Genomic DNA, 25,114 nt, shown 5'->3' on the forward strand with positions numbered 1-25,114 from the left:
GACTGCAGAAAAAAGTTCATTAACAATGCATATAACTTGCAATGAAAACAGGTTACTTGCCGTTTCCTTTGCATCATATTTTTCTAGGATGATCTAGAAAATATCTCATTATTGAAATCACATGGATATAAAGCCTAATAAATAATTACTTTTAATTTCATTGCAAAAGAAAAGATAATAATATTATCCAATTTATACAGTTTCTAAAATATAATACTGCAAATATTTTATAACATATAATAATAAAATTTACCTATGCCCTATTCTTTTATCTGACATTTGTCTCAGCATTTACATTTTATCATCCAAGCCAGTTATACTACATTTGATTTATAAAAATTTTTCATAGGAATTTAGGGAAAAAAGGATAATCTCAAAAATTTATAAATTAGTCTTGATATAATTTAAATTTGTGATCATTAAGATTTATACTAGCTTCTAAAATTTTTTGCAAAATAGATTAAAATATTAAATTAATTCTGAAATATTTAATGATGGATATTCTATTAATAATTATAACATTTTTGAGAAAAATAAATAAGAAAGAAATATCCAATTTCTATTGTCTTAACTACATAATCTCCAGTTTCTCAAAATAATAAGCAGAGAGGATAAAGATAGAAACAAAAATTGTTAATTAGGTTAAAGCATTACTTATTTTAAAATAATCCTTATCCTCATCTATTGAATATTTTTAAATGACTTTGAAAATTTTGATTTGGGTTTTCTGAAATTTAATTGCTTTATTTTCTCAGGTGACTTTGGCCGTGAAATTCAGGGCTGATTTGGAATGATTTCAGCAGTTTCTCCAGCTTTAGCATCGTGAATTCACAAGGATGAGAGAAACCTAAAAATTACCTGAGTCAATCATCCCCTCAGAGCTCCGACCTCCTGTACAATATCTATGCCACATGTTCCCAATCATTTAAGCTTTGGGTGTGCCACGTAAGAAACAAGTCAGAGTGTTCTTTATTAACTGAGCCGAAGTCTCTTTCCCTATATCTTCCGTATATTCACTCTCATTTTTATTCCCTGGAGCCACATAGAATGACATCCCTTCACGATTGCATAGAACTTCAATAAAATAAAGAGGTAGAAGCCATGTTCAACTTCACTCTCCTCTCTGTCAGATGTGGATACTTTCACTGAACTCCACCACGGAGCCACCTGCTGAGGTAGTAGCAGCCTTCACCCCTTTCTAACCAAATGTCAGGAAGGGCAGGGGACCAGGTTCCACTGGAACAAGGACTTCAGCGCCAAGTAGGACAACTCTCCACATTAGCCACAGCGATAGTTTTCTGAAGTGTCAGGTTATCTAGGCAAGTCCCCAGTCATTATTAACACCCGTCTAGATATTGCAGTGAAGGCACTTTGTAGATATGATTAAAGTCCAGAACCAGCTACTCTAAGTAAAAGAGAGGACTCTAGAGAACGTGCATGGCCCTGATTTGATCAGTTCAAAGGCCTGAAGAGCAGAGCTGAGGTTGCCGCTTGAGCACAGAAGCTATAGCGCATGCCCAGTATGATCATGGAAGTCTTTACTATGGAAGAGGAAGGCAGAAGAGTTAGTATTGGAGTGACAAGCAGTTTCCCAGCTTTAGAACTTAATGACCTATTTATAGATTTTGGACATGCCTAGCCAGTCCCCACAATAGACAAGCCAATTCCTTGTAACAAAGGTCTTAATATATATCTCCTAGTGGTTCTGCTTTTCTCCTCAGAAACACTGCCAGCTTGGACCAGAAGAGAGAGAGGGAAGACAAAATAAAGAAGGCTTTGAGATCTCCGAAACTCTACAGGCAAGAAACAGGCTGATCAAATTAATGAGCTCCAAACAGGCCACCTTGGATGTAAAAAGGAGTATGACTCAGAGGGTGGAGTTTAAAACCAAGAAGGTGGAACAAAGAGTCACAGAAGATTGTTCTTAGGCTTTGAAACCAAATAGTTTTCCCAGGTTAACTGAGAAATATGCTTGGGCTGGATGACTCCTTTTGTCCTTCCATCTCTCCTCCCTTTTGAAAGTGAGTATCTATAGCTGCTGCCGATGACTTTCCTACCAGTGTGTTTTGGAAGCAGATAACTTATTTCTTGAGTGTCACAGGTTCAGAACTGGAGAGGAGCTTGGCCTCAGGAAGGGTTATACCCAGGGCCCCATCCGTGCCTCATTTAGATGACTGATATGATCATCTTTGGGACTTTTGAATTGATAAGATTTAGGTGAGATTTTTGGTCTTTGAGTTAAAATAATGTATTGAAACGTTTAGGATGTTGGGCTAGAGCTAATGTATTTTGCATGTGGAAGAGACATGAACCTTTGTGGTAGGCAGAATAATGGTCTCCAAAGATGTCAGTGTCCCAATGCACAGAGCCTGTGAACATATTAATACATATGCAAAGATGAATTAAGAGCAGATGGACTTAGGGTTGCCAGTAAGCTGACTTTAAGATGGAATATCCTAAATTACCCACATGGCCCAATATAATCATAAAAGTCTTCAGTATGGAAGAGGAAGGCAGAAGAGTCAGCATTGGAGTGACACAACATGAGAAAGACCTGCCCGGCCACCACTAGCTACGAAGAGGACGGGGTCCAGGGAGCCAACGAATGCCAGCAGCTTCTAGAAGCTGGACAAGGCAAGGAAATAGATTCTTCTCTAAAACCTCCAGAAAGTAATGCAGCCCTACCACATCTTGATTTTAGCCCATCGAGAGCCATTTTCAATTTCTGACTTCCAGAAATAGAAACTTTGTGTTTTTTAAACCACTGAGTTTGTAGTTATTTCTCACAGCAGCAATAAGGAGTTGGCACAGCCACTCTTGGTGGCGCTGGGGAGGAAAGAGGCTTTGTCCAGGGATGTGCACGCATGTTTCATCAAAGCCCTAGGTCACTCCCAGAGGCGGCAAGCAGAACGCATTTTACTAACTTACTAATTATGACAGAATTAACTTACACGGATGTGAAGCTCTTCATTGATGGATTCTTTTTTATTGGTTTTTTTAACATCCAGATATCTGACCAGAGGGCCAATTGTGATTCCCTAGAGCATAGTAACAAAATAAAGGGGTTTGTTGTAGTGAAGATTGTCATAATAGAGAACAAGTCTATTAATGAAGCTACTAGAACTTCCAATTTTTATGTCTTTGTTTTTTACTAGCTTCTATTGGCTAAATGCTTCTCTCTTTAGTTATTATTTAATTTGTTTAAATTATGTAAAAAATAGGCATTATGTCAATATTTTTAAAGCAGGAGTTTAGTTTCCTCCCTTAAAATAACCTCTTCATAGTTTGCTAAAAAGTAGCGCGAGCTAAAATAAAAATCTGTGCTATTAAGTAATAATTGGAATCTCATTTTTAGCAGCACACTGAACAGATAATTCACCTGTTACCAAGGAATATTTTGATGAATGTTTTACTGGTTAAAAACCAACATATTTTAGAGGTTGAAGGATACCACAAACATGATCTAGAAATATTTGGGAAATTAGTTTGGATATATTATCTAATTTCTAAAAATAATAAACAGAAGATACAGAGATAGAAAATCATGTCTGAGAATCAAATAAAGTGTACCTTTTTGGTATAGCAATTTAATGCATAATCCTGAAAGAATCTACTTATTTCAAATAAGAATAAAATCTACCAACCTGAATAAACACAGTAAAATATATAACTACTAAAGTAGCCGTGACAAACATTTTCTTCCTAGGGAAAAGAGACAGAGGCAGCAGAAATGCCAGCGAAAAGCTGCCAGCTCCTCGAACGCCGCTGTAGAAAATGATGCACTGGTCCTTGATGGAGAAGGGGAAGGTCCGGAACCGGTTACTGACATAGAAGAGAGCAAACACGCCTGGAGAGGGGAGATATGTGTAGAGCAGAGGGTCGTGAGTAACTGGAGGTACAATGCTAGAGAGCCACGGCGTGTGCGGTGCCTTCAAAGCTGGCATCCTCATTGCTTCCCGTGACACCCGTCCCAAACAGCAGCGCTCCCGAGAGCCCTCTGTGAGTGTGTGTAGGTAAAGTCATAACATTTTGACACTTTTTGTTATGAGACATGGCATAGACTTTCTAATCTATACTCATAGTTTTGCTCTGCCTTTCAAAACAAGATAAAGCCAGAGTATTGTCTGGGGAATAAAACATTTCTATCATCTCATGTTCTCACTGAGTAACCAAAGAAGGTGTGTAATTTTCAGTGTAAGAGGAGCCTCCTTCTCTGTGACTATTATCTCTTCAGGGGAAGCAAATCTTTTGTGGTTGGTTTGGTTCTTCTTGAGATTCTATGCAAACAAAAGAGGATGTTGGCAAGAATTCAAGAGGAGGGCTTCTTGCTGTAAGCGGAGGGTGAAGGGCAGGAGAGCTTATTTAAAACAGCGGTACTTTCTACCACATTGATTTTCCATCTCCAACAGGTGATCCACGTGACCTACTGCCATCAGTGCAGTGGCTCCTGGTGGGAGAGGCCCCTTCACTAACACTCCACCTCTCAGCATCGTCATGTGACTTCTAATCACCAGACTTCATGGCACCCAACCTTGATTACAGGCATATTGATAGCTCAAGGCAGTTACATTCACTTCACTTCCCTTCCTGTTGTTTGTCCTGGCTCCCCCTATACTTAAGAATCATGAGACCTCGGGCAAGGCTCTTAACTGTGTCATGTCCTCGATGTCGCATCTGCTTAAGGAAGGTACTGATTGTATTTCCAGCAGAAGGGGGATGTAGGTTGAGTTAGTTTCATAGCTGTAAGTAATGTACTTCCATGCGTGTGAACTAGTATAAGCTGCCATGAGCTAGGCTAGGGGGGAGGGGGAAGAATGGGATCTGACCCTGGCTCTGCCCTCACTGGGATGTGGACAAGTCAGAGGTCAGGGAGTCGGCTGGGTGGTCGCCAAGGTCAGAGGTCGGGGAGTCGGCTGGGTGGTTGCCAAGGTCAGAGGTTGTGGAGTCGCTGGGTGGTCGCCAAGGTCAGAGGTCGGGGAGTCAGCTGGGTTGTTGCCAAGGTCAGAGGTCGGGGAGTCAGCTGGGTGGTCGCCAAGGTCAGAGGTGTTGAAGGAGCCCCAGTGCCAACACCCTAGATGGTTTCTATTGCTGGCTGGGCTGGAGCTCTATCATGTAACTTCTCTCCTGTTAGCTTTACTGACGCTGCACTCCTACAGCATTAACACTGACAGGGCACTTGGAAACTTGTCCACACCCACAGTTTGTGGTTGAGGAGGAATATTTTGAGTAGTTAAATATCTGTCCAAAGTCTAATAGCAGGTTAGTAATAGTGCCAAGATTTGATGTGGATTATAAATTTCTATCAGTTTTCTTAAAGTTTTTCCTCCTAAGACACATATATTCAGAGTAAGTTTTATGAATATTTTAATATTCTTCATTCTTATTCTTTTTTTTTTTTTAAATATATGTTTTATTGATTTTTTTTTATAGAGAGGAAAGGAAAGGGATAGAGAGTTAGAAACATCATGAGAGAGAAACATCGATCAGCTGCCTCCTGCACACCCTCTACTGGGGATGTGCCCGCAACCAAGGTACATGCCCTTGACCGGAGTCGAACCTGGGACCCTTGAGTCTGCAGGCCGACGCTCTATCCACTGAGCCAAACCGATTAGGGCCATTCTTATTCTTTTCAAGGTCCTAAAACTTGTCCTAAATTAATTTAATGCTTCATAAGTTCTCAGCCATTTCTCCTAACTTTTCTTTGAGTAATTGGCTTGACAATATTGATCAAAATCATTTTAAAATGCTTTAAATATTAGTCAAATCACTTTAAAATATAATTGCTTCTAGTCAAAAGTCAACACACACATTGTAGTTCAGTGCTTAATGTTTTTCTAGCTCCAGAAACAAAGCAAAATCAATCAGCAGCCATTCGTCAAAACATCTCCCTTCCAGGCAGGCATGTTTAATAGAGGTGATGCAGTTGCATCATGTACAGAATTATCTTTATTACTTAATACCAAGCACTGCTTATCAGTGAAGATTCCTGGTCCTTGATTCCTGTACATCACACTCACCCCTCAACGGAAAGCATCTATGTTATTTAGGAAAACATTGTTTTAGCAGTACTTGCCTCACATAGGTCACAATGTGTGACATCTCACTTTTCCTGTGACAAAAGTGTGAATGCCCTCAGCATGCAGCTCGAAGCTCGCAGCTCGCATCTATATCTGACTCAGGTGCAAGGGGGCACAGCAGCAGCAGTGCAGAGCAGGGGAAAGGCACTGCTGTATTTAATGTGTGGATGTGAAATTCTCCCTTCAATTAAAAGAATACTGCTCCTTGCTCCGGGCAGAGCCTTATCAGTCACTGAGGACTTTGAACTGAGTGAAGGAGTAAACAGAGCATTGGGGCCACAAGGTGCCCATGCTCCCCGAACCAGTAGAACCGGTTGGCATCACCTCACACTATGCTATGCTCGGGCACTGCAGGGCAGGGGACACTGAAAAGCCACAGGGAGGGCTGCCCTTACTGATGGCTCTCCAGACCAGGCAGAAGGCCAGTGTGAAGCCCACGAAGGCCCAGTTCCACTCGTGGTTCTTCCCCACGGTGGACACGCCCATGAAGATGAAGATCAGGGTCTCGCTGACACTGCTCAGCATCTTCATGAAGTACTTGATGGTCGTGTAGGACGTCTGGGACACATTCTCTTCCACATACTTTTTCATGGTCACCGCACAGGCCGTGATGCTGCAGGAGGAACTGAGTCTCAGAGAGAAGCAGAAGGCTTGCCCTCCCCGCAAACCCACCTTATTGCTGATGCCACAGACACACAAATCCGTATTTACCCCGAGAAAACATCGCCTCCTCTCTCTGGCTGCAGCCTGCCCACAGATTCTCTTTCTGCCTCTTCGCCCCCCGGGGGTTGGAGGACTTGAAGGTGGTGGGGAGGAGGGCGCCAGGGCCTTCCCTCAACACAATGGCAGGCAGTTCACGCCACACCAGGAGCCCAGCTCTTTCCATCTTGCCCGCCCTCCCAAGAGCTCTGCCAACCCCTCACTCTCTACTTCACTCTGCTTTCCAACCCAAGTAAACCCACGGCGGTTCCCTGGGAAGAGTCATTCAACACGGTCCCCAGTGCCTCCCCCTGAGCAGCATTTCTTACAATAATTTAATGAGAAATCGTTCATTTAAAATGTTCCTGGTCTAGATCCACTTAGGAAAAGTGTGGGTGGAGAGAACTTTGCCTTGTCTTAGTAGTTCTGATCATTTTTAAGGTGGAAAATAGGAGTTCCTAGCTTTTACACTATTATATTTAATTAAAGTAGTTATCTCTGTACAATAAAATTAACTATTTCTGCCCAAGCAGCTTCATATGAGAATAATGTCAGAGAGAAAACAACATGACCAGGTCTAAGGGCCAAGTTGAGAAGCCTCATTCCAAGACCTACACAAGAATAAATATTTACAAAATGTTTTTCACTAAGAAAAAAGGGACCTGGACTTCTAGTCTTGTCCCATCTACCTGATTTCACTCTACCCTGAAGGCCCTGGAGCTGCGATGCGGTTTGAAGGAAATGCAGAAGGCAGTCCCCCATGGCATGCTTCCCCTTAACTTGAAGAGTGAATTTTTCAAAGAAAAAATGTACTGTCTCCCAGACTTGGTCGGCAGCAGCTTTTCTGATTATGTTTAAGTGACCTTATACTTGCTGTGCTCACTCAGGCGGTCACGAGAGGAGAGCAAACACAAATGCTGGAGAGTGTTTGGCAAGGACCTGCGTCAGGTCTTACATGTGTCTGATAAACCCGAATCCTGCCACACCTCTGAGAATTAGCATCAGTAGCCCAGCCTTCACCGGAGGCTGGTCCATAGGACGTGGGCCTAAATGCTCCTTTATTGCTATGAGAGTTGGTCCTTAGTTTGTACTCACGCCAGGATGCCAGAGAGGTAGAGGGTCTCAGCAGATAAGTAAGACAAATAGCTGAACATGAAGACGATGAGCGGTTCAATTGCAGAGATATTCTGAGTGAAACGTGTGATAAACGCAGAAACGAATCCAAAAACAATGCCGAAAAAGACTCCCCCAATACCCACAATGATGAATCGGGCACATCCAGCCAAAATGTCGACAGGCTCTATGCTTTCGAACTTGTGCATCTTTGTGAAGGCAATTAGTATATTGTATAAGACCTGGGCAAACAGAGAATCAAGGAGAGAAAAGAAACATGAATTAGAGATGAGCACTGTTTCACACACAGATTCTTAACTTTGTGTCAAGTTAAATAATTCACAACAAAAATGACATGACAATTAAGATTAACACAGCTGCTTAACTTTAAATGTATTCCAGCTAATTTACATGCATTCAGTTTTTCTGAATAAGTGTCATGTTCACAGCTTTCAAGTACTGAGCCCCTATTTCTTGCTCGGCTCCCTGTTGTTACCACTTTATCTCCTCTCAGCTCCAAATGCGCCCTTCAATATGGGCTCTACCAACAGTGAAACTCCTGTAAGCATTTCTTCTTTAACGTGAGCACCATGTGGCGGTATCTCAGCGGAGGGACATGGAGGAGGAAGGGGCTTCCCCAACATCGGCATGGCCTGGGAGGGGTCAGCGTGAGGGAAGGAGGAATTCGCATGGATCCTGCCAGAGCCACAGGCCCTGAAAGTGGTCCCTCTGCAACTTCACATCGTTCTCCCGGTGATCCCTGAGGAAAGCCCAGCAGGCCTGTGTGCTCCTTCCCCTCCGGAGAACAGGATCCCCTGCAGGTCCGTGCTCCGCGGACGGACCGCCCCCGCAGGTGGTCTATCATCTGCCCAGCAAGCAACCCCACACCAGCTCCAGCCCGGCTAACCCGCAGCTTCTCGGGGCCCAGTGCCCCATCCACGCCTGGTCCAGAGAGACCAAAACCCCTTCTAACTCTCCTGTCCTTCTTTGCAGACCATCTCTCAGCCCGAGGCTACCACAGAGAGTCCCTTATAGCTTATAGGTTTTCCTTTAATGTGGTTAATGTATTTTTTAAAAATATTCATTGAATTTATTGGGGTGACATTGGTTAATAAAATTATATAGGCTTCAGGTGTACAGTTCTACAGTATGTTGTATACTGTGCTGTGTGCCCACCGTCCACAGTTAAGTCTCCTTCCGTCACCATTTATCCCCCTTTTCCCTCTTCTACCTCCCCTCACCTTGCCCCTCTGCTAACCACCATGCTGTTGCCTGTGTCTCTGAGATGTTTTTTTCCTTAATCCTTTCACCTTTTTCACCAGCTCCCCACCCGCCTCCCTTCTAACAGGTGTCAGCTGCTGTCTGTCTATGAGTCTGTTTCTATTTTGCTTGTTAGTTTACTTTGTTCATTAGTGTTCACATATGCTGTTTAGCCTACTTGTGGTTTCTCTTTCCTGATTGGACCCCACTGGCTACACTTTCTCACTGACTCCCACCCCCCCAAAAATCCCTAGCCTATGTGATGCCTACTCCCAAGGCTTCTCCATTTCTCTACTTAGTTCACATTTCTGTGAAGTTGCAGTCATGCCACTGGCGAGTCCAGAACTGGCATTGAACCTCTGTGGAGAGGCCACTCTGAGGCAGGGAGAAGTGCCGCAGGAGCTCTGAGAGGGAAGGCCGGGCCCAGAGCCCTGGGGTCAGAGCTCACCCTGCAGCCTTTGCTTCTTATTCCACAGCAAAGACAACAATCAGATGGGGCAGAGGCTAAACCTCCAGGAAATGGGTCAATGATCTGTTTACGTATCAACCCTATATTTCAAACTGGTATAATGTTGGTCTGCTTTATTTAAGCAAAATGAAGCCACGTTTTAAGAAAAAGAAATTGTGACAAATCCAAAAGACATTTAGTGGTTGTATCCCAACTCTGTGAGTTTGTTTAGTCCAATTCCACTTTTTGCCTGACCTCAGAGCAACCCACACACGGGTTTGGAAGCCCTGGGTGCTGTGCTCTCATTCCAGTGAGCTAAGCCACGCAGAGGAGCCAGACACTTCCACAGACCTGGCAAGGTGGGTCTGAACGCACCCAGGTGGGGCCTGGGAATTTATTTGACTCTCAAACTCAGAGAAAACTCAGGGAATTCAATTGAGACTCAAAGATTTGCATGTTGTTGCCACACACAAACTCTTTTGCATAGCTCTCCAGGTTAGAAGCAGCCAGCCAGTCTGCTCCAAGGGCCTGGGAAAGCCATTCAGGTCAGCTCATCCCTGGATGCCAAGGTTCCTGCCCAGAAGATGCCACAGAAGTTTAGGAAGTGAAAGTAGTGCATCCAACACACAGACCACATTTATAGACACAATGCGTATTGACTACTTGCAAACCAATTCTCACCTTTCAGATCACCAGACTCTGGATGTCATAGTTGTAAACATTTTCTTTGGACTCATTTTGACTCACAGTAATGTGCATATATTTTCACACAGTGGAGGGTGAAATAGCCAAGGCTAAATCTCAAACAAGTCCACAGCATGAATGGAACCCAGATTATTGACCCTCTTCACTTGGTGTGGGGTGTGATATGGTGATGTAATCCTATATAATAAAGAGGTAATATGCAAATTGACCATCATGCCCTCACAAGATGGCTGCCTATGACCAGGCCGGCAGGGGGGTTAGTGAGGGACAACCAAGTGACTGAGCAGCAGGCTGGGGTGACCAGGCCAGCAGGGGGGAGCAGTTGGGGGTGATCAGGCTGGCACGCAGAGGCAGCGAGGGGTGATCAGGCCAGCAGGGGGGGCAGTTAGGGGTGACCAGGCAGGCAGACAGGTGAGCGATTAGGAGCCAGCGGTCCAGGATTGTGAGAGGGATGTCTGACTGCCAGTTTAGGGCCGATCCCCAGGATTGGAGAGGGTTCAGGCTGGGCTGAGACCATCCCCCACCCCCCATGCATGAATTTCATGCACCGGGCCTCTAGTAAGATATATACACTTAGTGGCCAGATTATTATGACCACCTGATGTTTGTAGGCCAATTAGCCATACACTGCATTGTATGGGATATGGAAGCTGAAGGCCTGTTCGAACACCTTTGCTGTCTGCAGTTACCAAGATAAAACGTCTCCAATTCACACAGAAACACAAAGATTGGACAGTCAAGCATTGGAAAAAAATCATGTGGTCCGATGAATCACGTTTCTAGTTGCATCATGCAGATGGAAGAGTGAGAATTTGGCAGAAACAGCATGAAAGCATGCACCCCACATGCATGAGTACAACCCTTCAAGCTGGTGGGGGCAGTGTTATGGTTTGGAGCATGTTTTCCTGGCATGATTTGGGCCCTTTAATTCGTGTGGAACAATGTCTGAATAGTACAACATCCCTAACTATTGTTGCTGATCAAGTTCATCCTATCATGTTGATGGTATATCCCAATGGAGATGGCTTCTTCCAACAAGACAATGTGCCATGCCACGGTGCTTGTATTGTGCAGGAGTGGTTTCAAGGACATGAGGGAGACTTTACCTTGCTTAGGTGGCACCCACAATCACCAGATCTCAATCCAATTGAGCATTTGTGGGACGAAGTTAAAAGAGCCATCAGGCAGCTGGTTCCACAACCATCAAATCTCACAGAACTGGACAGTGCTATTCATCAGGCACGGTGTCAGATTCCTCGCATCACCTTTCAATATCTCGTGGAGTCAATTCCAAGAAGAATCGCCGCAGTACTGAAGGCAAAAGGTGGCCCAATGAAGTACTGATGGGTGGTCATAATAATCTGGCCACTCAGTGTATGTGTATATGTATATATATGTGTATAACACATAAAGGAGGTAGCAAAAGTAGGTACAACTGTAAGCCTCTTTTGCCATACACTATATATATGTTTTGTCTTTGTCTCCTGATACAGACACAAAAGCAGTTTACTTCCTATTACTGGTTTGTTTTTATATAAAGGATTCAACTCAGAAACAGCCTGAGGTATCAGGCAAAGGGTAGGGGAGGGCACAGAGCTTCCCTCCCTCCCCTACCACACTGCCCCTCCCCCCTGCCCCTAAAAGCCAACCTTGGAATTTGTTCTTTAAAAAAAAATTCCCATCTAATGATGTTTTCCATTGATTTTAGAGAGAGGAAGAGAGAGAGAGAAAACATTGATTAGTTCCTCCTGTATGAGACTCAACCAGGGATCCAACCCGAAACCTGTGTATGAGCCCCAACTGGGAATGGGATCCCCACCCTTCAGTATAGTGACAACACTCCGACCAAGGATCATCGGCCAGATGCAGCTGTGATTTCCTGAGTGACAGGTGAGAGGACCTGTTGCTATCCATAATGAGCTCTTTTCTATCTTACCTATGCTTATGCTAATGAGGAGACAGGGGCCCAAGATAGCTTCAGGATGGGGGCTAGTTGCCAGAGTACCCAGTTATGTGATTTAGAAGGATGTGAATTTTGATCCCTCCCCCGCCCCCTACCCCTTACCTCCAGGTAAGAGATGAGCTGAAGATTAGATCAATAACCAACAGCCAATGATTTAATCAATTATGACTATGTAATAACACTTCATCAAAAACCCTGAAAGAGGGGGTTCAGAAAACTTACAGGTGCTGCTGGGAGGGTCCTGTGACAGGAGAGGGCATGGGAGCTCTGCACCCTCCCCGTCCTTCCTCCTGTGCACCTCAGGCTGTTCCTGAGTCGAATCTTTTATTTAAAAAAACAAACAAAACAGTAATAGGAAGTAAACTGCTTTTTTGAGTCCTGTTAGCTGTTCTAGCAAATTATCAAACCTGAGGAGGGGACTGTGGGAACCCCCATTTTATAGCCAGTCTTTTAGAAGCATGGGTGGCCCAGACTTATGGTTGGTGTCTGATGTGGAGGCAGCATGTGCACCTGAGAATTTAGTGCAGGGTGCCTGTCTAACTCCAGGCAGTGACTGTCAGGATTGACTTGAATCTGAGGGCACCAGGTTGGTGTCTGGAGAATTGGAGGTTGGCTGATGTGGGGGAAAAAACCCACACATTTGGTGTCAGAAATGGTGTTGTGAACAACAAACAGTTCAGAGGAGGTGTCTCAGGAAATGGTCCTTTTGTGTTAGAGAGAGGAAGAGAGAGAGAGAGAAACATTGTTTTTCTATTTATATAAAACCTATAGCTAACCTTAGAGTAGGCAAAAGACTACTCCCAGCACTCGGTGGGGAAAGTGTGACCTCAGCTTCCCCATAACACCCAGACCCTGGGCATTTCCTGGCTTGGAGCTCGGGAGCACCGTTTGTTGTGATGGTCTCTTGTTCTCAGTCCCGAGATGTCTTCACAGCCACAGAGATGAAACAAGTGTCTTGGTATTTATAACAAGCCCCTTTCCACCACACAGGTTTATGTTAATAATGTAACTCTTTGAAAGCATCTAAGATTGAGTACTTGTTTCCAGGGGAAGCAACCAGAAATAGAGAGTTGAACATTTCAGCTCCACCCCTAGTTTCCTATGAGGGAAGAAAGGCTAGAAGTGGATTCAATCACCAATGGCCAATGGTTTAATCAATGAAGCCCATGCAATTAAATCTTCATAAAAACTCAACATGACTAAGCTGAAAAAGCTTCCAGGTTGGTGAACATGTGGAAATTGGGGTGGGGGGTCATGGCATGTTCGGAGAGGACATGGGTGCTTCATGTCCTTTCCCCATACCTTCTCCATGCCTTTCATCCGTCTCTTCCTGAGTTCTATCTTTTTATAATAAACTGGTGATCTAGTAGGTATAATGTTTCTCTGAGTTATGTGACCTGCTCTAGCATATCACTCAGACCAAGTAGGAGGCTGTTGGAACTACAATCTACAACAGTTGGGTCAAAAGCACAGGACACAACTGGACATGCAGTTGGCATCTAAAGTGGGTGGTGAGTGCAGGCTTGTGGGACTAAGCCCTTAAACTGCGGGATCGTATGCTATTTCCTGGTGGAAGTGGCAGCATTGAGCCTATTGTAGAACACCTGCTGGCATCTGAGCATTGCACCTCCCCACCTTTCAAATGAATGGACCACCAGAATCCTTGCTCCTCTTCTATCTTTGAAAGGTTTTATGAAAAAGAACTATTTTTCTTAAGATACAGTATCTTAGCTTTTATAATTTACCAGAGGCCTCGTGCACAAAATTTGTGCACTTGGTGGGGGGTGGGAGGGGTCCCCCAGCCCAGCCTGTACCCTCTCACAGTCTGGGAGCCCTTGGGGGATGTTCACCTGATGGCTTAGGCCCTTAATGATGCTGCAGAGGCAGGAGAGGCTCCCACCACTGCCGCTGAGCTCACCATCTGTGAGCCCAGCTTCTGGCTGAGCGGTGCTCCACCTGTGGGAGCACACTGACCACCAGAGGGCAGCTCCTGCATTGAGTGTCTGCCCCCTGGTGGTCAGTGCACATCCTAGCAAACAGCCATTCTGCTGTCAATTGAAACGGGCTCTCCGACATCCCCCAGGGGTCCCGGATTGGGAGAGCGTGCAGGCCAGGCCAAGGGATCCCACTGGTGCATGATCAAGGCCAGGGAAGGATGTGGGAGGTTGGCCAGCTGGGGAAAGACTGCCAGAGGGCTCCAGGGTGTGTCCGGCCCGTTTCACTCAGTTCCGATTAGCTGGACACCAGCAGCAAGCTAACCTACCAGTCGGAGCACTGTGGTGGTCAGTGCACGTCATAGTGAGCAGTTAAGCAGCCTTAGCATATCATTAGCATATTACGCTTTGATTGGTTGAACAGCCCATGGATGACCTGACACTTAGCATGTAAGGCTTTTATTGTATAGGATTACATTATATTATTATCATTTATTATTATCTTTACAATTGCTTTCCTATTAGTTAGGAATTACTCTGCTGCAGTTTTTCTAATTTCTTCAGGTAGGGCCTTATGTCATTGATTTTAAGTCTTTTTATTAAGCATTTAAAACTATAAATTTCCCTTGAAGTCAGGGGTTCTCAACCTGTGGGTCGCGACCCCTTTGGCGGTCGAATGACCCTTTCACAGGGGTAGCCTAAGACCATCCTGCATATCAGATATTTACATTACGATTCATAACAGTAGCAACATTACAGTTATAAAGTAGCAACGAAAATAATTTTATGGTTGGGTCACAACATGAGGAACAGTATTTAAAGGGCCAGAAGGTTGAGAACCACTGCAAGTACATCTTTAATTGCATCCCACAAATTTTTCCATGTTGAATTTTCATTATCATTTGTTCAAAATATTTTCTAATTTCCTTTGTAAATTCTTGTTTGAATCATTAATTATTTAGCAGCGTGCTGTTTTGTTTCCAAACATTGAGGTTTTCTTAGATATCTTAATGTAATTCATTTTAATTTAATTTTGTTGTGGTAAAGCAATTCCTATTCCTGAGTTCCTGAGAAGTGAATTGTGTGCCCCCAAAAATTCATGTGTTGAAGTCTTAGCCTACAGCATGGCAGAATGTGGCTGGAATTGAATGTAGGTATGTAAAGAGGTAATTAAGTTAGAATTAGATCATAATGGGACCCTATTCCCATAGGACAGTGTGATAAGAAAGAGACACCAGGAGTGTAACAAGCAAGCCTGTGGCACTGAAAGCCAGGAAGAGAGTCTCATAAGAAACCAGCCCTGCTGGCACCTGGATTTTGAACTGCCAGCTTCCAGAACTGTGAGAAGTACATTTCTCTCGTTGAAGCTGTTATCATCGTAATGAGCCAGTTAATATTAATAATAGGAAGAGGGCAAAGGGGAGGCCAGACATTATAGACATGTCATCTGGGCAGCTTCACCAGGAAGCTGCAATGTCACACTCCACAGGGAGCCACCACCCATTCCCTGCAGATCCCCGGGGGAAGGGGTCCAACAAAGGGGTAGATGAGCCTATGTTCAGTGAAGTTGGGGTGATATAGAGAAGGTGCTTATCTGTCAGCCTCACCTGGGAAAAGATAACTGGCTGGGGAGAGCAGCCACTGTAAGTGCACAGACTCCTGAAGGCATAATTAGCTGAGCTCCTAGCAAAGAATTCTCTCTTGCTTGTCCCTCTTGCACTCATGCTTCTTGCTTGCTCCATGATCCACACTCATCCAGGTGACAGTCTGCAAAGTGGCCTCAAGCAGCCACATGGCCCATGGCCTTGCAGACCCCACAGGCCATGGACTGCAGCCAGGAACGCAAGCTCAGTGGGCAGATGTGGGGCTGGACATGCTTTACCATGAAGCACACAGGTAGTGGCCTTCGTTCCAGCCCTGCTGAGGCACAGCTGGGCCTTCCATGTGCTGCCAGAGGGAGATAGGGCCTTGCAGAGCCAGGAGTTTAATTCCACACAAACAAGTATCACTCATCCTCCCAGGGAGCCTCAGAAAATCCATTTCTTGTGATATCACAAGAATTCTACTTCCACTGGTAACAGGTGGGGATGCAGAGGTCATCCCATGCTAACAAAGCTACCCAGTCTGTGGTGTTTGTATGGCAGCTCTAGGGATTAACAATGGATCTATGTCTTCCCTGATTGCCTATGTATCTTGATTAACCCTCATTACTTGAGCCCGCTGTAAACTCAGTTGCCCCCAAAGCCTAGCTAATTACTAACTCTCATACATGTAAAAAGCATTGGAAGTTCAGAGTCACAACAGAGTGAAAATGATCATTGCTGCATGGCAGCTACTGTAAGGATACAGAGAATACCATAGAGAATGGGTTTCATCATGCTTACACAGGAAACGAAATAATGAACCCGGTTAGTTTTCTATGTCTTATGAAGGGGCACTGGCACATTAACTCAGTAATAGAGCAGTTCCTTGACAACTACTTGCCCTGACCACTAAAGAAAATCACCTAGGAAACCAGCAACTTCTCAGCAGGGATGCAAAATGATGAAAAGATGGAGGGAGGGAGCTGTTCTCTTACTCATCTATAATAATCTATCATAATAAAAGCGTAATATTCAAATCGACTGAATGACTGAACAGCAGAACGACCATACGAATGACCTTCTGGACGACCATGCCATGACACCCACTGGTGCCAGGCCAGCCAAGGCCTGTGAGATGCCATTGGTCGGGGGCCCGGCCATTGCCCCGAGATTGCCCTGTAGAGGGAGGCCCAGGACACAGGCCAGAGGGGTGATCAATCAACTGGGGGGCTTCACAATTGCCCCAAAGAGAGAGGCCTAGGCCACCAACTGGCAGGCTGCAGCGGGTGGGTGGGGCCTCCCTCTGCAGGGGTGCGATCGATCACCTGATTGCCTTGCATAGGAAGGCCCAGGCCACCGGCTGGAGGGTGATCAATTGGGGGGACTCCACGATCACCCCAAAGAGGGAGGCCCAGGCCACCAACTGTAGGACTGCAGTGGGTTGGCGGGACTTCCCTCTGCAGGGGTGATCCATCGCGTGGCTCCTGGACTGTGAGAGGACACATGCCAAGTTGAGGGACCTTCCCCACAATGCACAATTTTCGTGCACCAGGCCTCTAGTAAAGAAATAAAATGGAAAACCTGCAACCAGGACAGAAGATGGATTTCTCATGGGATTTACCAACCCTCTAGGTCTCATATCCCTGACCATTCATTGATAGAACCTCAGGGAACAGAGCAGGAATATGCACTGAACAGATGTCAGAAAATTTAACAAAGATGAGAGATGTGTCAGTGGTCAGATTTTATTGACTTAGGGAAAGGCAAAAATGTTCCCTTAAGCGCTCATTTTCAGCCCTGGCCTGGTGGCTCAGTTGGTTGGAGCATCATCCCATACAGCAAAAGGGTTGTGGGTTTAATTCCTGGTCAGAGCACATACCTAGGCAGTTCTCTGGTTGGGGTGCTTGTGAGAGGCAACCTATCTATGTCTCTCTCTCACATTGATCTCTCTCTCTCTTTCCTCCCCCTTCCTCTCTCTCTAAAATCAATAAAAACATGTCCTGGATGAAGATTAAAAACAAACAAACTAATTTTCAGTTCAAAAAGTTGGAAAATTCTTCTCAGTCTGAAGAATGGCTGCTGGAGGACTGCCTACTTCACAGCTGTAATTACCACCTACTTGTCAATGCCCACCAAATAAGCACCTCCATTCTATCTTTCCCCAGGCTCTAGCCTCCTAAAACTACTGAAAATTATTTTCAATGGCCTGCAGGTCTCAAATTAGCAGCTCAAAACTAACCTAAAAATAACTGCCTACCCACCACCAACACCTGTTCCTCATCCATGATGTCCCCAAGGGACTGCCCTTGCCTTGCACCTGGAGTCTTTCCCCTCCCGTACCTCCCACACCAACCTGGAGCAGTGCCCATAGGACTAGCTTTGCCATTGGTGTCAGGACAGCTGTGAACAGTGGAGGATATTTAACATAAACACTTTTTTCACTATGAAAGCATAGATCAGTGTGACCAGTGGACTCATTCACTGAAGACCAGCTTGGTGACTTGCTACTCTGAGATAGTTACTCTGGCACTGTGGAAAGAGCACTTTCTAATAGAAAGTAGTCACTCAGTAATATTTTTTTGTGAATGAATAAATGAAGAATCCTATCTTATAAAAGACAAAAGGGTAATTAACCGTACCTCCGCTACGCTTCCCATTGGTTAATTAGGGTGATATGCAAATTAACCGCCAACAAAGATGGCCGTTAATTTGCATATGTAGGCACAGTGATGGGAGGTGAAAGGGGAGGGACGGAAGAACAGTGAGTGGAAACCCAGGCAGTAGGCAAGAGCCATGGGGGTGCCACCCAGCCTGCGGCCCGGTGGTCGCCATGGCGATCAGAGGGAGAGCAAGCTGCATCAGGATTGGAGAGCCGGGGAGCAGGCGGCACCCGGGCACCCCAGCACCTGACATGCAAAGGTCGGGGATGAAATGACTTTTCCCAACCACATCTGCAAATATCCTGGGGAAGGCATCACTGAAGAGTTCACAACAACTCTCTTACTTGGCAAGGAAGAAAACAGTTGGCAACGAAAACAATTTCCAACGTAAAGGAGGGAGCAGGCAAAAATAATAGGTTCTCAGGACTTCCACTGAAGTTTGAGCATATGACAGAGTCAAAATGACCATACAAATTAAAACAGACAGTGGACATTCAAATGACCCGAATCAACTGTCACTGTTTGTCCCAATAGCAGCAATGCTTATGTGATAATATAGTTTAACAAACATACAAAACAAGTCACATGATAAGAGAGGTTCGGCTTCTAAAGTAAATTGAATATGTTCTTTAAAAATTCTCATGCCCTCCCCTCTGACTATAATTCTTAATTTTCCAATCAGAAAATTACTCCTGGTGATCCAGTAACATGTAGAACTTATTTAAAAAAACAAACATCCCAACCATTTTTAAAATATTTAAATTGATATTTTAGGGTTAAAATTATAGAAGATATTTAGATCCAAATATATTTTCTGAATAGAAAATATTTCAGTTTTTGATTAAAAAAATAAACATAAAAAATATATAAGTTACACATTTTCCCAAGGAACTCTGAATTAGTACCTTTCCCTCTAGCTTTCTTCAAATTAAGAGAATCTATGGAGTTCCCTATACTGCACAAGTTTTAATGAAAGAAAATAAAACTTTCCAAGAGCATCAAATACATGTTTTCTTATTTACAAACATATATACTCTTCTTTCTCTCTCTCTTTCTGTCTCTCTCTCTGTCTCTCTCTCTCTCTTTAAAATATATTCTTACTGTTTCAGAGAGGAAGGGAGAGGGAGAGAGATAGAAACATCAATGATGAGAGAGAATCATTGATCGGCTGCCTCCTACACACCCCGTACTGGGGATCAAGCCCACAACCCGGGCATGTGGCCTGACCTGGAATCAAACTGTGACTTCCTGGTTCATAGGTCAATGCTAAACCACTGAGTCACACCGGCCGGGCTCAATTCTTATTTATAAATTCATTCCAAGGACATATACAGCTTGAAAAGCTTTGGAAGCAGTTTAAAAAAAAAACTAGCTTTTAAGTAACAAGAAAACAGTTATAAAAGAAAGTTTAAATTAAAAGAAAAAAATTGTTTTAATTTATTCAAGAGTGGGAACATCCTCCAGGAAAATATGTACCTTGACTGTGGATGGCTGGGTGGCCTTATCACACCTTAGGAGTTCAAATGCTTTTTACAATGAAAAGAAAGAGAGTTTCATCTCATTTCTCTCCCAGGGTAGATGTCTGTCAACAGAAGGTGGACATCAATAAAAGGAGGGGCTTGCACAATCAATCCAGAAAGTCAGCAATCTATGAATAATCCAGAACCGAGTATTTATCTCTTCTGCCACACACCCTCCCTCCCAGCCAGTGAGCAAGATAATTATTCTCAAGTCAAGCTAAGTGCCCCCCAGTCACATTGGCCCAATGCTGACATACAAAGCATACAAATAATTCTCACTCTGGCATAAAAGTGACAACTTTCTTGGAAGAAATGCAGATACTGTCAATTTCTCAAAGTCTTCCTGAAACATTTTTTAAAGTAATTTTTACTTCTTTAGAAAAAATGCATACATGGCAAACCTGTAATAAAAGGCCCATTCTATAAAATTTTACCTGGTCCTACTCATATCTGCAATCATAATCATATTTACAGACAAATATATCTATACTAATAAAAGAGTAATATGCTAATTAGACTGGGAGACCTTCCAGGAGACCTTCCAGATGTTCTTCTGGACAAAGCCATGGTGGCGGGGCCAAGGTAGAGGCGGTTAGAGGGCAAGAGGGGAGGACAGTTGTGGGTGATAAGGCTGGTGGGGGCGGGGCCGTTGGGGGTAAGCAGACCAGCAGGGGGGCCAGTTGGGGGCAAGCAGGCCATCAGTGGGGGTCAGTTGGAGGTGATCAGGACAGTGGGGGGGGGGCAGTTTGGAGTGAGCAGGCCAGCAGGGGGGCCAGTTGGGAATGAGCAGGCCAGTGGGGAGGGAAAGTAGGGGCAAGCAGGCCAGCAGGGGGGCAGTTTGGGTGATCAGGGGCATTTGGGGGCAAGCAGGCCGGCAGCGGGGGGAGAGGGGGGAGGGCAGTTGGGGGTGAGCAGGCTGGCAGGCAGAGTGGTTAGAGGCAATCAGGCAGGCAGGTGAGCGGTTAGGAGCCAGCAGTCCCGGATTGTGAGAGGGATGTCTGACTGCTGGTTTAGGCCTGATCCCTGTAAACTGACAGTAGGACATCCTTCTAGGGGTCCCAAATTGGAGAGGGTGCAGGCCAGGCTGAAGAACACACCCTCCCCCGTGCACAAATTTCATGCACCGGGCCACTAGTCTTATATAATAAAAGGCTAATATGCAAATTGTCCCCTTGGGAATTTGACTGACCAGGAGTTCAACTGCTCACTATGATGTGCGCTGACCACCAGGGGGCGGTGCAGAACAAAGGAAGGCCCTGGCTGGCAGCCGGAAGGCCCTGATCGCCAGCCAGGCCTAGGGACCCTACCTGTGCTCAAATTTTGTGCACCGGGCCTCTAGTGAATAAATAAAAACTTTGGGCTCAGGCTCAATCAAGCTGGACTGAACTTTATTTCCAATCTGAAGGAGTTGGATTTCATGATCTCTGTTTCCTCCCATGCTGTTAGTTTAAAACTCACTGATGACCTCTTGCTGGTCCTGGATGGTCAGGAGTGACAGAGACAACCACAGCCCAGGCCAGAATGATGGATCTGACTCTGACCCATGACCTGGCCGTGATGGTACAGAGCGGGCGGGGTAGCAGGTTCTGCTGGGTATTGTTCATTACGTCCTCACAGGAAGCTACAGAAAAGCTATCTGTTAAGTAGCTCTCCCCAAACAGCCAGATTATGGGGCTTTTCACATAATCCTGAGCGTATTTTTTCCATAGCAGGGCCCACCACACTCTGAGAAGGTGCACACGTGCTGTGGGTAGGGCGAGCTGCTGACAACCACTGAAAGCAGAAGCACTTGCCTACGTTTATGGGCTTTCCTGCATGGCAATGATTTCTATTAATGGATTACGTAATCTCCCAGGATCTCTCCACGGCTTGAAAGGACTATAAGAAAACACAGAAGAACAGGTCCTGGGGTGATTATAAGGGAGGAAGAATTTACAGATGAAAAGAGAAAAGTAAGACGTTCTGAGGTGTGGCTCCTCAAAGGCGGGACATGCTCATGGCCCGCGAGCACGGAGCAGCTTCCACATGCTTTGTTCTCATTTTGATGATTCCCTAAAGCTGTATTGTCTCCATCTGTGAGGTGTGGGTATGATTCATTCCTCAGAGTAACATGTAAAGATTCAATAAAATGACCCATGCAGAGGCGACCCGCTAGGCCAGGAGCTAACGGGCACCTTCCTTCCGCTGTGCTCCTGGCCATGAGGTTCAACTGGAGACACTGGCTGTTAGTGAGCAATCGGCTTGTCTCTGCTCCCTGTGCCCACCATTAAGAGTAAGTTCTGGTGATAAGAGTAACAAAACACTAAGCAAGACAAGAGGCCTCGAGGCCCGATTTGTTAGGATGAGGGCAGTTCTGCAGGAGCTCCTTCTGGTGGTGAGAAAGCAGCTCTTAGTGCGCACACATCTAAGAGTGCCGCCTGTCACCCACCATCCATGCCACCCCTGGGTGATCCACTGCGGAAAGGGCATGCTTTGACCGTGGCCCCGGAAGGTTCCCTCCCGTGGAAGGGCGAGGCCGGCCTTCGCTCACCATGCAGCTGGGCCTCATTACTACCGGCTGCGTCCACACGGCTTTCTCATCTGCCCAGGCTGCTCGTCGGCAGGAATGCAGGGCCCAGCACACGCTGCACATTCCTGTGCCGTGGGCGATCGAGGGTGACCCGAGCGGCGTGTGGGCAATCCCTGAGCCAGGACTGTGGCCCCTGGAGGTCAGGGCAGTGCCCTCGGCAGACGCCATGGGCACTTTACTAGTAAATTATCATTTTAAAAAATGTCCAAGTGGAAGCAATTAAACTTTGGAAAGTCAAACAGATGTTGCTAGAAAAACAAAGCAACGGAAGCCCAGCTGCGACTGGCTGTCCGTGTTGATCCCAAGGGAGGCTGGTGCCCAGTGCAGCGGCCACGGAGGCAAAGGTTCCCCTGTGATGACACAGCGTGCAGGCCCCCAGGAGCCCCCTTTATGAGGGAAGGCTGAGATGAGAAGTTACTCGATGGCGGCCCAGCACAGCTGGAGGCTGTCACTTGGGGGGTTGCCCGTGGAGGGGGTTCCAGTGACTGAAGCGCCCAAAGAGTTTAGACGTTAGTGACAGATGATGACGTCTGGGAGACTCGCTATGAAATACACACACCGGCCTTGCAGGAAAGTCCCAGGAAGGACACTCACTCCATTGTAACAAGATGGAGAGCATGAAAATGCCTGAGGGAGAAGGCGCGGGACAGGGGCTCAGAGAAGCAGCGCCCTCCAAGGAGGTCCTCCTCCTTCCACACAGGCCTCTCCAGGTGAGCCAGCACCTCAGGGCCTGCTGCACATACAGACCCCAAGTTCCCTCCCTGAGAGTCTGGGCCCCGTCCGGGTGGGCGGGCCTCCGAGGAGTCCTGCCAGGGCCCAGGGCTGCACTCACTAAGGGCACATCTGCGGGCACCTGGAGCCTGGCTCCCTGGCAACTTTCTGACACCTGGCCTCTCAGGGACCTGCCCAGCGGGAAATTGGGTGAGGGCTGGCGACTCTGGTACTCTGTGCATTGGCTAAAGATTGTTCTTATGAATAAATACGTTCTCTTCCCACTTCACGGGCGGGCCTCCTTCCTTGCAGAATCCACCCGCAAAGCTTGGGCTACTTTTCAAGAGCTTTCGTTCCCTCCGCACTTTGTAGTTTTAAGCAAGTCGTCATGATAAAATGCCAGGTGATGGATGAGTGAATAAGTAAGTGTAAAGGGAAAAACAGAAAACATTATGGCTGCCTGTCTTTTGGCTAGGCACAATGCTAAGCAAGGTAGGAACTCCGAGGCAATGAAGGAATGCTTTAGTTAGAGTTGACCTTATAAAAATTTAAACCTTGTATAGAATAATAGATACCATAATTTAAAAAAATAACAGAATGGGAGAAAATGCTTGATTTTTATGCAATATTGGGGAGTTTAAAATGTAAATAATTTAAAGAGTTCTTACAAATCAATCTATATATATTAGGAGCCAAGAGCCATCCCATCTGAAACAACCAAGCGAATGACCGAACAGGCTGAGTGGGGCAACCAGGCCGGCAGGGAGGTTAGTGAGGGACGACCAAACGACTGAACAGAAGGCTGCATGGGGTGACCAAGCCGGGAGGGGTTGGGGCAGTGAGGGGCGACCAAACCACCGAATAGCAGGCTGCGTGGGGCAACCAGGCCAGCAGGGGGGGCAGTTGGCAGCAACCAGGCTGACAGGGGGACCAGTGAGGGGTGACCAGGCCTGCAGGGGGCGCAGTAAGGGGCAACCATGCTGGTGGGGGGCATTTGGGGGTGACCAGGTTGGCAGGGGGGGCAGTTGGAGGTGACCAGGCAGGCAGGCAGGTGAGCAGTTAGAAGCCAGCAGTCTTAGATTGTGAGGGACCAGTGGTCCTGGATTGTGAGGGGGATGTCCGACTGCCGGCAGTCGGACATCCCCTGAGGGGTCCTGGATTGGAGAGGGTGTAGGCTGGGCTGAGGGGACCCCCCCCCCCCATGCATGAATTTCGAGTACCAGGCCTCTAGTTAAATATAAAAACAATACGCGGTCCCCAAGAAAAATTGACAGCACTCAATATTTGTGACATACTTATAAAAATTATCTGCAGTTTCTATGAAATTCAAATTTAATTGGGTGTCCTGTATTGTTTTAAATCTGGCAACCCCCAAAGAATAAAGCTTCCAATTTGCAGCATGAGAAACATTAATGACCCGCAGCCACTGGAAAGGTGCTGCCACGCCCCGCAGGTGCATGCTGGCAGGGGCACCTCTGCTCATAGGCTGGCACGCATGAAGAAAACATGCCCTTGTTGATGCGACACCAGGAGACATGCTCAGAGCACTGTCTGCAGGAATATAAGCCCACAGAGTCTTTCTGAGAAACATTTGCAGCCATGGGGTAAGAGCTAACATTAACGTCCCATATTGCATTCTGCCTTGACAGGTGCTAAAACAGGGAGGGCCTCAAGTGGGTAACCGCAAGGCCCTCCCTGCTCTGACCCTGTGGATGAGATTCCCCAGCAATAACCTTCCTATCAAGGGGACCAGGCACAGCTCCTGTGTCTCCCTGAGTAGTGGGTTCCAGCCCCCGCGAGCTGGTGGACTTCTTCAAACAACCAACCAACCTCATCGTCCATGAGAGCCAGGAGGCTCCCTCCTCTCAGCAC

The 25,114-nt window shown here is 46.0% G+C and overlaps 1 protein-coding gene across 2 annotated transcripts in view; it reads right to left on the bottom strand.

The window, feature by feature from the left end:
* SLC9A4 (solute carrier family 9 member A4) overlaps positions 1 to 25,114 on the bottom strand; it is a 75,052-nt gene that overhangs the window by 41,921 nt on the left and 8,017 nt on the right. For both annotated transcript variants that reach the window (XM_070429774.1, XM_070429773.1), the window contains 4 exons: positions 7,872 to 8,131; positions 6,473 to 6,690; positions 3,645 to 3,847; positions 2,952 to 3,038 (listed from right to left, as the gene is read on the bottom strand). In XM_070429774.1, coding sequence (XP_070285875.1) covers positions 2,952 to 3,038; positions 3,645 to 3,847; positions 6,473 to 6,690; positions 7,872 to 8,131 — 768 coding nt within the window. The remainder of the gene's footprint in view (positions 1 to 2,951; positions 3,039 to 3,644; positions 3,848 to 6,472; positions 6,691 to 7,871; positions 8,132 to 25,114) is intronic.

This window comes from Myotis yumanensis, unplaced genomic scaffold, assembly GCF_028538775.1.
Source record: "Myotis yumanensis isolate MYYU_CA2020_CCGP unplaced genomic scaffold, mMyoYum1.0.hap1 SCAF_11, whole genome shotgun sequence".
Classification (NCBI taxonomy): domain Eukaryota; kingdom Metazoa; phylum Chordata; class Mammalia; order Chiroptera; family Vespertilionidae; genus Myotis; species Myotis yumanensis.